Here is a 12700-nt window from a genome sequence, read left to right on the forward strand (position 1 = left end):
CTTTTTCTGCTGCTTTTACTCTGGGGTCAAGCTAAGCGGTGAGGTTACTGGTAGAAAAACCACAGCCTTTATGCCTTGGGAAACCAGAGGACTGGTTCCTTGCCTTCTGGGTTGCTCTCAACTGAGAGAGGAGATGCCCAGATTCTGTCTGCCCACATCTCTGGGCTGACCCCTAAGCCACATAGGTAGGGAGTAGAGTCGTAGCAGATCAGCTAAAGACAAAAGATCTGACCTGAGATTGGAACTTCTGCCCAAGAAACATTTTGAGGTTCAAGTCCAACCCAAGTTAACCGCCTACTAAAACAAAAGAAGCCATTCATCTGAGAAAAATGACAGAATACAGTCTCCACGATTTGATATCCACGACAGCCGTTCATAAGTCGGCAATGTACAAAGAATCAGGAAAGTGTGACCCTTTCTCAAGGGAAAAAGGCAATCAGCTAAGACCAACCCCCAGCTGATTTGAATGTTAGAATGTGCACACAAAATTTTAAAACAACTATTATAACTATCAATAATGTAAAAGAAAATATACCTGTAATGAAGGAAAAGATAAAGAATGTAAGCAGATATAGAGATGCTTTTTTTTAATGAATGGAAATTCTAAAACTGAAAATTACAGTGTCTGAAATGAAAAAAATTATAGATCTTAGCAGAATGGAGATGGCAGAGGTAAAAAAGTGAACTTGAAGAAAGATCAATAGAATTTATCCAATCTGAATAACAGAGAAAAAAAAAAGATTTTAGCTCATTATTGACCGTGGGATTTTTGCAGAAATTAATGCCCGTGGCTGGCAATTTTTATTTTGGCCGGCCAAAATTTAATTCTGTTATTTCACTACCACTTCGTGGGTTATTACATTCAGTATTTACACCTGACACACCTGTAAAGTCTTCTAATTTTCATGAAATGTTGTCTTCAATCCACTCTTCTGTAGAAGCAAAGGAGCATTCTCCAGCACCGTGAGTTTCATTTTCACTTTCCATATCAGTATCAATCACTAAGGTTTTCTGTCTTTTTGTTGGTCTAGTAGTCACATCATCTGAATCAGAACTATATTCTGAAGTACTATGAGAACTTCTGAGACACTAGCATATATGTCGCTCAGACAATCAGAAAGTATATGCATAAACATTCACTGAAAAACTCTTCACTCAAAATTTCGCGCTGCGTCACTTTTGAAAAATTTACATTTATAATAGACACAAGGTTGGAACAAAAACCTAACAGAGGAAGAAATGTGAATGATGAGGACAATCATGAGTTGTATAATGAACCCTTGATCAATTTTACGCTCTAACAACTTCGCACAGTGATATTAATTGTATCACTCTCTAAAAATGTATTAATACGTCTCCAGTCAATAATGTTCGGGTAACAAAAGACGTATTACTACATCTCCGGTCAATAATGTGTTAAAAAAAGGTGAACACAGCCTCAGAGACCTGTTATTTAACATCAAACAGTCTAACATGGGTATGATAGGAGTCCCAGGAGACGAGAGAAAGGAATGAGGCAGGTAAAATATTTTAAGAAATACTGGTCAAATCTTTTACAAATATGATGAAAGCCAAGTTTACAGCTTTGAGATGCTCAATGAACACCAAATGGGATAAAACAGAAGGCCTCATCATATCCCAGTCAAATTGCTGGAAGCCAAATTTAAAGACCAAATCTTGAAAGCATCAAGAGCAAAGCAGTACAATACACACAGGGTAACAACTACCGTTGACCCTTTAACAACCACCTTTGACCCTTGAACAACACGGTTTAAACTGCACAGGTCCATTATACACAGATTTCTTTCAATAAATACATAGTACAGTACTATACAATCTGTGGTTGGCTGGAACCATGGATATGGAGGGCCAACTATGAAGTTACACATGGGGCCTCCCTGGTGGCACAGTGGTTAAGAATCCTCCTGCCAATGCAGGGGACACGGGTTCGAGCCCTGGTCCAGGAAGATCCCATATGCCACGGAGCAACTAAGCCTGTGCGCCACAACTACTGAGCCTGCGCTCTAGAGCCCACGTGCTGCAACTACTGAAGCCCACGTACGCAACTACTGAAGCCCGCACACCTAGAACCCGTGCTCAGCAACAAGAGAAGCCCACGCACCACAACAAAGAGTAGCCCCCACTTGCTGCAACTAGAGAAAGCCCATGTGCAGCAACAAAGACCCAACACAGCCAAAAATAAATTTTAAAAAATTAAGTCATACATAGATTTTCAACTGCTTGAGGGTGGTGGGCAGTGCCCCTAACCCTCATGTTGTTCAAGGGTCAACTGTATTTGATTTATGGCTGACTTTCCATCAGAAACTATGGAAGCATGAAAAGAATGGAACAACATCTTTAAAGTTCTTGTGGGGGGCTGGGGGTGGGGTCACTGTCAACCTACAATTCTATATCAAGTAAGAATATCCTTAAAGAATGAAAGTGAACTAGAGAGAATTTCAGGTAAGGAGAAATTAAGAATTCATTACTAGAAAACCTGTATTATAAGAAATGACACTGTCTTGAGGGGCTTATAAAATACATAGCTATAATACTTAAAATAACTAATAAAGGGGCTTCCCTGGTGGCGCAGTGGTTGAGAGTCGGCCTGCCGATGCAGGGGGCACGGGTTCATGCCCCGGTCTGGGAAGATCCCACATGCCGCGGAGCGGCTGGGCCCGTGAGCCATGGCCGCTGAGCCTGCGCGTCCAGAGCCTGTGCTCCACAACAGGAGAGGCCCGCGTACCGCAAAAAAAAAAAAAAAAAAAAGATACATCTGCAAATTCTTTTACATCCCTCCCTGGGCTGAACTTAGTGACTTGCTTCTAACATATAGAATTGACAGAAGAGATGGTGTGTGGCTTCTGAAACTAGGTCATAAAAGCCACCCTGCTTGCGCTCTCTTGGACTACTGGCTGTGGGGAGCATGCCGTGTGGACCATCCAGCAGCGCTCTGCAGAGGCCCATGTGAAGAGGAACTGAGGCCTCCCATCAACCACCACCACCTTGTCAGTCATGAAGTGAGTCACCTTTACAAGGACATTCTCCAGCCTTGAGATGGCTGTAACCCAGCCAGCATCTTGACCCCATGCCAGAACTATCCATCTAAACCATTCCTAAATTCCTGACCCTCAGAAACTGTGAGAGAAAATCACTGTTTAGTGTTTTAAGCCACTAAGTTTTTTTGGACTAATTTGTAATACAGCAATAGATAACTAATATATGCATCTACAAGAGGCATAATTTAAATACAAAGACACGGGTTGAAAGTAAGTGATTGGAAAAAGATATACCATGCAAACAGTATGCATGAGAATTTCTGGAGTAAGCAGAGATTGGAACAGACATTTCATCAAAGAAGATACACAGATGACAAGTGAGCACATGAAAAGATGCTCAACATCATTACTCATTAGGGAAATGCATATTAAAACCACAATGCAATACCACTACTCGCCTGTTAGATGTCTAAAATTAAAATGACTGACCATACCAAGTGTTGACGAGAATGGAGAACAACTGGAAATATCCATTGCTGTGGAAATATAAAACAATATGATCACTTTGGAAAACAGCCATCTCTTAAGAAAGTTGAACATACACCTGCTCTATGATTCTGGCATCCCATTCCTGAATATTTACCCAAGAGAAGAGAAAGCGTTGTGTCTATACAAAGACTTGTACACAAATGTTCACAGCACCTTTGTTTGTAATAGCCAAAAAATACCAACAATCCAAACAAACTGATATTTCCATACAGTGGAATACTTCTCAGCAAGAAAAAGGAGTGAGCTGTTCCTCAGCTGTACTCTACAGCATGGTTAAATCTCAAATTTATTATGTTGAATGCAAGAAGCCTCCTCTACCCTCCCCCTGCTAAAGAAAGTACATACTGTATGACTCCATTTATATAAAACTCTAGAAAACGTAAATTCATCTGTAATCAAGGAAAGCAGATCACTGGGTTTGCCTGGGGATGAAAGGAGCATTGCAAAAGAGCATGAGGAAACTTTAGGGGAAACGGATGTGTTCATTATCTTGATTGTGTTGATAGTTTTGTCGATGTATACATATGTCAAAACTTATCAAATTGTATACTTTATGTAAGTGTAGTTTTTTGTATGTCAGGTAACTCTCAATAAAGCTGAAAAAATATAGTGTGAGCACCTTTATACATATCTTATATTTTTACATAAATGCAAATGAATAAAGACATTTTTAAAAGAAAGCTTCAGAGGCCTCTCAAAATGCAACCAGTGATAGAAAATAAGTGGATAAGTCGGCTGAGCTGGGTAAAAAAAAATCTTAGATTTTTTACAATTTTTTCACCCCATTCTCACTCTGTCAACTTACCAGCTGTGACACATTGGGAAAATGGTGTAATGTCTCAGGTGACCTCAGCGTTTTCAAAATTATCAAATGATAGATTAGGCTAGATGTTCTGTAAGGTCCGTAAGTGCTCCCAGTTGTCTAATGCTTCCAGGTTTGTACGAAAGAAAGCTAACGTATATTCTCCTTTGTTGTAGATTTCCAATGCACACAGTCAGCAGATGGACGACCTCTTTGACATCCTTATTAAAAGCGGAGGTGGGTCAAAGTCACATCAGACCCCACAGGGGTCTTATCACAGGTTTATGCAAGTTTTCCTCTAGAGCTCACAGCGTATCTGAGTAGTGAGAAACATATTCTTCTAATTCTACCTCAGTTTACTCTTTTAAAGCTGTTAAATTTAGGTGATTAAAATGAAGGAAAAGCCATTGTTTCACCATAACACAATAATTTAATAGATTTAGCAATAGATGTATGCCTGTTGATAGACTACCTCAAAATAGCTCAGGAGAACCAGATTTAAAGACCACATTGAAAAACTTCAGAATTACTCCACGTAAATGTTGTTGTGATGGGATGAAAATTCATTGTGCATGTTTCATAAAACCTAGCTACCTAGCTTGGGCTCTAGTAACTTCCTTAAAATTCAAAGGCAAGCACTTTCTACATATGATTGAAAACCTTAGATTTTTACAATTTGTCATCTTAAAAAGGGATAAGGGACATTAACCACAAAAAAAAAAAAAAAAAATCAAGGATCTCTCTGCCTCAGCTTACATATCTTTAAAAATAAGTATGAAATCAGTATTTCAAAACTTCAGATGCTGTTTTGGAATATTTTTAAAGTATTTCAAAACTTCAAATGCTGTTTTGGAATATTTTTAAAGTATTATCAAATTACCTTGGTGAAAGAGTTTTATTCAGGTTTTTAAAGTGATCAAAATTTCTCCATTCATAGCAGGTTCTATTTGATTTTGAGGTTAATGATTTTGTCATAATGTTTGACAAACACAGAAAATTCTTCATATTTGACTATAGATCTACATGTGCTGATGTATATCTAAACTATGGAAATTAAAGAAATAGATATACCATGGCCTGAATTTAAGGTTAAAAAAAAATAATAAAATGCTTTTTGCCAAATCTGGTGAAAATACTTTTGGAAATGATTAAAAAGAATAATGTTTACAGCCTAAACTTGGAAATTAAAATATGACAAAGTCACAGTAACAAAATAACAATTGAGTTATTTTCTAAAAGGGATGATTTTTTATGGCAAAGTATCCAATGAGTATGTTATTTTATCTTATTGTATACTAATACCAGTAATAATGAGAACAGAAATTTAAATAGTTGATTGTAAAACTAATTATTTAGATTGCACTTTCAGCTTTCAAAACAATTCTAGAGATGACAACAGGTAATGAAGAGCAGCATAACTGTCCTAAAACACAGGCAGTGCCCACAGTGTACAGTTCACATATAGCAATCAGGTTGTAAGTTCTTTCTCTCACTTATTTATGCATCCCAGTCACTGAATTGTAAGAGCGATTATTAAATACGTTTCCTGGTGTATCTACATATAAATGAAACCAATCAAATACTCATAAGAAAGTGAAAAGGATATTTTATTCAATATATGTAGCTAAGTGAACACTGGTATCTATAGCAGATGGTCTGTTAATTTGCTACTTGATCTGGCAAGGAATAACACGTAATTAATGCTTATTAAGACATTTACCAAATCCTCAAGATTTTATGTGAGCTCAGAAAATGAGACAAAGAAAAGAAAAATAAGGTAATCCACCTCATCTTGGAAAAGATGTGTTAGCTTTAACTCAGAGATGACATGAGAACATTGTATCTTTTAAGGACTTTATATAGAATGTAAATGGCTAAATTCAGCACACAGTTCAACTATAATGACAAAAAAAAGAATATAAGTAGAGCTTTCAAAATATTAAGGATGTACTTCGTGCCTGTACAAACTCAGGGTATCCACTTTGACATTCACTGTAAGGGTGGTGTGCCGCTGTAATAGCAGATTCAAGGTAGAGGGTAAGACAGGAGCCTGTCTTCAGCCTGGAATGACTGAGAATAAGAAAAGGATCAAATAATCTAAAACCATCGGTTCCCACCTGGTGGTAGAGACTGCTTTTAACGCTTACTCTTAGTAAAAAGAATGGAAAGCATATCAGAATGTTATCAGCTTAAATGTTTTATCTATTTAACTAAAATATCCATCATCCTAAAGGTTATCCAGGACTGTCCCTGACCAACAGCATCCTCTTCCTAACTCTGAGATGGACCGTGTATAAGTCATCACAAAAATACAAAATAATTGCCCTGGTAGTTAATAAAAAAACGTTTAAATGGTACTAAATCATTATTAATTATTTCAATTATTTTGCAGAGATTTCCCTCCCTATAAAAGAAGAACCTTCTCCTATTTCCAAAATGAGACCAGTGACAGCCAGCATCACCACAATGCCAGTCAGCACAGTGGTGTCCCGGCCACCACCCCAAGTCCAAATGGCACCACCCATATCCTTAGAACCTATGAGCAGTTTATCTGCCAGCTTAGAGAACCAACTAGAAGCTTTCTTGGATGGCACTTTGCCTTCAGCCAGTGAAATTCCTCCACTGCAAAGCAGCAGCGAGGACAGGGAACCCTTCTCCCTGATAGAGGATCTCCAGAACGACCTGCTGAGTCACTCCGGCGTGCTGGACCACTCACACTCACCCATGGAAACTTCCGAGGCCCAGTTTGCTGCGAGTACTCCCTGCCTGTCCCTTGACCTTTCTGACTCGAACCTGGACAACATGGAGTGGTTAGACATTACCATGCCCGGCACGTCATCGGGACTCACTCCTCTCAGCGCCACTGCTCCGAGCATGTTCTCTGCCGACTTCCTAGACCCACAGGACCTACCACTGCCATGGGACTAACAGCACAGATTTCTCATCCCAGAGTCCATGAGAGTCAAGAAGATGAAGATGATTGGAGAAGGTCAGTTTTTAGAGACAGATCCATAGTTGCATCATTGCAATTATAATATGTTGTCACAGAAAGAACGGAGGGATGGTCAGAGGCTGGAAACCAAGTTTGAAAACATTTCATTGCATCCAGCAGTGAATGCCTACGATTTAATATAGCACAGAGCCTTCTGAAAAAACACTACTCCAAGAAGACTTATCTGTTTCTCCAGACTTCAGTAAAGAATAAAAGGTACCTTTAGATAAAAACATGAAGCAGAGTAATGTGTGCAGGGCGGTAATACCAGGGCCTCTGGTCATCAGCTACATTTAAACCTCTGTGGTCACTTTGAGACCCTAAATAAAAGGCAGACGGCTCCACTCAAAAAGAAGGGAGGTGAGAGACCACTGCACAGGGTATTTCCTAGAAATGGCCTGAGCCCAGCCCAAGATGCAGCAGGGGTCAAGGGCAGTGGTCAGCACCAGCCAGTTCAGTGACGGCTTCCCACTGAAGACTTTTTGGTTCCATTCAGAAACCAATGTAATTTTTTTGTGTGTTATAGTTTATTTTGTGATTTTTGGGAATCTTACTTTAGATCTCCAAATTTAAATTGAAATGGAAGATCTTCCACCATAACCAGACAGTGTCTACAAAAGACTGTCATAAACAATCCACTGTAAGAAGTCAGGTGTACTGATAACACTGAAAATTCTATTTGCAGCCCTCTGGGTTGATTAGGTTGATTTTAATGTGTATCTTAGACATCTGTACGTGTGCTCTGACATTGTGATGTGTACAGCCTACACTGGAGTAAGGCATTAGGTACCCAGTGGTCCTACTTCTTGTAATAACTCAAATATTTCTGGAGTACTTGAGCCACATGTATTTCCGTATTTAAAGAATTGCTGACTAACTTTCAGGTAACCAGACCCATCTCAAAGAACCAAGAAAAGGCTTTAGCATAAAATATATTTCTGAGCTGGTGAGTTGCAAAGAAGGCAAGGGAGAAGTCTATCATCAACCTAGGACATTCCTACAACGGTTACAGGTGAGACAGTGTCGCCAGGTTGGCCAGTGGGCCCAGCCCTGTCCGTCCTCTTCTCTGTCGCTTATCCCTGGTTACTGTTTTACAGGCTTGTAACTGGATGTCATACCTGAGCTCTCACTATATCATCAAGCTGAAGATTGAAAAACTGGAGGTTTTATTAGTTTTTTATATAGAAAAAAGATTTGTTGAGTAGTTTCATAATTTTCTAATATGCCAACTATCACAGGATTTCCAAGATTATTTCAATCAAGCTAGTCATTTAAGTAAGTATATGATAAAATATAAATAACTGAAAAAAACCCCCACCTGAAATCTACCCCAAAGTGTGGAGGTTTTTATTACATAACATCATTGTGCTCTCCACCTCACCTTGTATAAACCCTACGTACGGTCAGGTTTTTTCCCTGGGCTGTTAAATGGTGAAAGTTGCCTCTTGCAAGTCACTGTGGGAACCTGACCCACTACTTGGAAACAGTCTGTGAATCATTTCTGGGTTTGTGTTCTGCCTAAGAACTGATCTTACTGTATATTTTTATTTCAGTTTGTAAATTTTACTACATGTAAGAAAAGTCCATTTTCCCAGTATTCAGTTGCCCACAGCCCTCGAGCCCTCAGTTGAAAGCCCTCCCAACTGGAAAGTGCTTCTGGATGATTCAAGCAGAGGCAGTCATGCACAGTGTGGTCTGCAGTAGGTACTTCGAGTGTTTAGCAATTGGTAATCCAACGTGTGGGAGCCAGTAACCGTTAACCACAGCGCCGCCATCTGACCAAGCCCAATGGGACAGTTAACGTCCTGGGCATGGCGTGCATCTTGAGTCAGTTCCTTTCAGAGGCCCTGTGGCCAGGGGCAGGGCTGTTGACCCGGGAAGGTACTTTTCTTAGGGGAAGTCTGGGCCGTGGGTTTTTGTCTGGGGCTTATGTGGTCCACACTTAGACTCTAAGCATCATCTTCATTCAGATTTAAATGGCTTATTAAATTAGCACCAAATATCAGTGAGTCAGCAGGAGGCAACTGAACAGCTAGTGGTGCTGGCTCTTGTTGAGTAACTTTCTGTTTCCATCATCCCGAATTGTGTACATAGATTGTTCTCTAGCCCTCAGCTCCCCTTACTGCTTTTTTAATATAGATTTGAAACATGCCACAGGAAGGTTGCTCTCCAAAAATACACACTGCATTGCAAAGAATGCCATCTTATGAGCCTGGTCTCTCGACTACAAATTGCTGAAGTGCCCACTTCACGTGTCTGTTCAGACCTTCACGTACCAGCATTTCCTTTAAAGGCAGGCAAGGGGCCTCTAGTACTGACTCTACCAGCCACCTACTCGCGGCATTCCACCCGGCCCTCCGTCCTGGTTTGAGCAGCCAGCTGGGCCTCTGTGACACCAGTGCTGCTCACCAGGGTCTCAGCTAATGTTCCAGGCTAGAGCAAGGACACAGACTGTGTGCAGCGTGTGACGTGACCAAAGGTGACATTCTGTGATCACAGCCCCTCTGCCCTAACTCAGTGAACGTGATGGTAAGCGCAATGGGAAAGGCGTGTGTTTACCGAAGAAGACGGTCTTGGGTGTGAGGTGAGCTTCACAGCCCTTTAAACAGAGGGCAGAAGCACTGGTTGGATGTTCAGGTGTGTGGTTTAGAAGTGGTGCTGTTGTGTACCATCCTGCAGAGCAGCATACCAACTCCTAGAAACATGATCTCATAGCCAGTCGTATTTCCTAAATATTCCTGAAACACAGTAGTATCAAGCTTACCCTGCTAGTGTATATAGGTGTCAGGTCTTGTCATTAAGGACGGGAGGAATAGAAAGTTACACCGAAGCTTCAGGCATATGTGGTCATCTTGTACGTTTCAGCAAAGCATGTACTAGGAAACCTCTTAGGACAGTGTGAGTGGTTCACGTTCTGGTGTTTTTCCTGAAATGTGCAACCTACTGTATAGTATCTGCCACATATTTGTACATAGATGTAGTCTGAATTCATGGAACTTCTTGCTCAGATACTATTTGTGTTTGTTTTATATGAATATTTTTATGGCACAAAAAAAAGACCTTACTTAAAATTTCCTTTTTACAAACTGCACGGTTGTGTGAGCCATGGAAGTGCCATTTCAGAATCGTGGCAAAGGCAGTGTGGTGTGCGCCCCAAGCTGCCACCTGTAGAGGGCACCGTCACAAGCTGTGCAGCCGGTGGACCCCGAGTGATGATGGATCAGGAGTGTTACCCATTTTGTCACCAAAGCTGACTCAGGCTTCCTCTACCCCAGATCAACCCCAGATCATTCCAGGCCACACAGCTTTCTCCAGAGTCTTTTCACAATTCCCAAGCTGAAACCAGCCACAACAGTGCCGGGACCGTCCCTTTACTGTCCACAAACAGCCTTTGGCCGGGTTTGCACCACACCCTCATGCTGTTTCTGGGGCCCATCTGGTGGCTCCTGCCATGAGCCAGGTGGAGGGTGGCAGCCAGGGGCTGTTTCAAGAACTTCCAAGAGACTAGCTGTCAGTGTCCACCAGCAGAGCCACCCGGGGCTCCACAGCAGGTTCGCAAATAGCCCTCTGCGTGTCGCCATCCGTCACCACCACATCAGTCCCGACCACTGGCACCAGAGCAGGACACCAGGCAAAGTGTCCCCTGCCTGGAGGCCACAAAATTAGCCCACACTCTCAAAGAACACTAACTGGAAGGTCAGGGTTATCAAAGGAACACAGCTCACAAGTGCAGAAATGTGTATTTGGAGAGCATCCTAACTGCATTTCAGCGCATCTTTTAAGTGGTTTCAGTCAAAACTGGAAAATAACAATTAATGTGTAGTCATTCTTCTTCCTGGTTCAAACCTTTGATAACTTGCTCATTCAGCGATGTTTCTGAGCTACGTTTTTACTTGTGAAGTGACTGCATGGCAATAAGCAGGTCTATGTTTGTCCCCATTCACCCTTTCTTGCAGTATTTGAGGAAATGCATCATTGCAAAGGGTTTCTGCCTGAAATCTCTGATTTGAGGCCTGTAATTCAAAAAGCTGCACATGTTTACAAAAGAGCTCTTCCCCTCCATGCAAACACGTTGCTCTGTGAATCATTGGAAAATGTCACGATTCTGTGACAAGAGGATGGCAATCTCGGATCTGCAAGGTGCTGTCTGGAATCAAATAAAACAAGTCATTGGCGATCTCAACATAGCTGTCGTGTTCAACAGAGCTTTGTGCCAACTACTAAGACAAAGCTTTAACCAAGTTCATAGAATCACCGAGACTCATAACGATTACCTCTCCACATTATGCTGTAAGGAAACTTGCTGATTTAGGAGGAGGAGGAAGCATTTAGGAAAGGGTTTAGTTGCTACCAAAAGCACTTAACCTCGAAAAACTAATAGTAATGCAAACTTGCTTCAATGGAACCAAAGGCATTGCCAAGTATTTGCCAAAAGGAGGCACTTTTTATTTAAAATTTGAGACTAATGAGATCTCAAAAATCAGTCCCAAAAAGGTATTATCCGTGTAAGGTTATAATTTTCACAAAGATGTAGATATTTCTCTATTGTTTTCATGTAAAATAGTATAGATTTGTTTTGTTGGGTTAAGAATAATACGTATTTAGCAGTAATACAGAGTTTTTTCCTTTCTACGTACAAATTAGTTTTCTTCTCTTGCTTGCAATAGAAATACGATGTGATAGGTGTTTCTCTTCTTATTTTCATTGTCACATTATGTCTTAGCATCTCACTCTATGAAAAAAAGGAGAAAGATACCAATCTGCAGAGCCCTGCTTATCAAAGCACTAGTTTAATAAAAAACTATGGCAATCGGGGGTCCATTCATGTATTGCCTTTATGTTGTTTTTTAAAAGAAAAACCATGATGCCTTTGTATTTGCTGTTTGCACCCCTGAAATCAATTCCATATCATGTTTGAATGCCATACATTTTGCACATGTACTGTACATAGGTAACGCATACTGTATTTTTATATGTGTGCACATTTATCATCAGATCTTTTGTACATAGTGGCCGTATTGTAGCTGATCGGGAAATGTTTGATATCTCAGCAATTTTGCATTTTTGTGTCTCAAATAAAAACATTTTGATGTACTATGATTCTTACTATGCAGAGGAAAGACCACATGCTATGGGGTCAGGAGAGCTGAGGGGGGCAGGTGGGGAGGAGACACTGCCTTCAGAGCAAGCCTTACAGCAGTCACCAGACACAACAAGCGGGCGTGCTGGGGCAGGTTTTGTGAATCACACATCCAGTGCACACATCCCCTCGCCCAGGTCCAGGATCGTGGGATACAAAATAGAAACAGGTTACCTAGCTGAACTTGACCATGACAAGATTTGACACCAAAACCGTGT

General features: G+C 40.8%; 1 protein-coding gene across 5 annotated transcripts in view; it reads left to right on the plus strand.

Annotated features, from left to right (window-relative positions):
- The window catches only part of MRTFB (myocardin related transcription factor B), a 201739-nt gene extending 189302 nt beyond the window's left edge, over positions 1-12437 (plus strand). For all 5 annotated transcript variants that reach the window (XM_032605706.1, XM_032605707.1, XM_032605711.1 and 2 more), the window contains 2 exons: positions 4527-4587; positions 6743-12437. In XM_032605706.1, the coding sequence (XP_032461597.1) occupies positions 4527-4587; positions 6743-7278 (597 nt within the window). In that variant the 3' untranslated portion in view covers positions 7279-12437. The remainder of the gene's footprint in view (positions 1-4526; positions 4588-6742) is intronic.
- The last annotated feature ends 263 nt before the right edge of the window (positions 12438-12700 follow it).

The sequence above is a fragment of the Phocoena sinus genome, chromosome 15 (assembly GCF_008692025.1).
Source record: "Phocoena sinus isolate mPhoSin1 chromosome 15, mPhoSin1.pri, whole genome shotgun sequence".
NCBI classification, from domain to species: Eukaryota; Metazoa; Chordata; class Mammalia; order Artiodactyla; family Phocoenidae; genus Phocoena; species Phocoena sinus.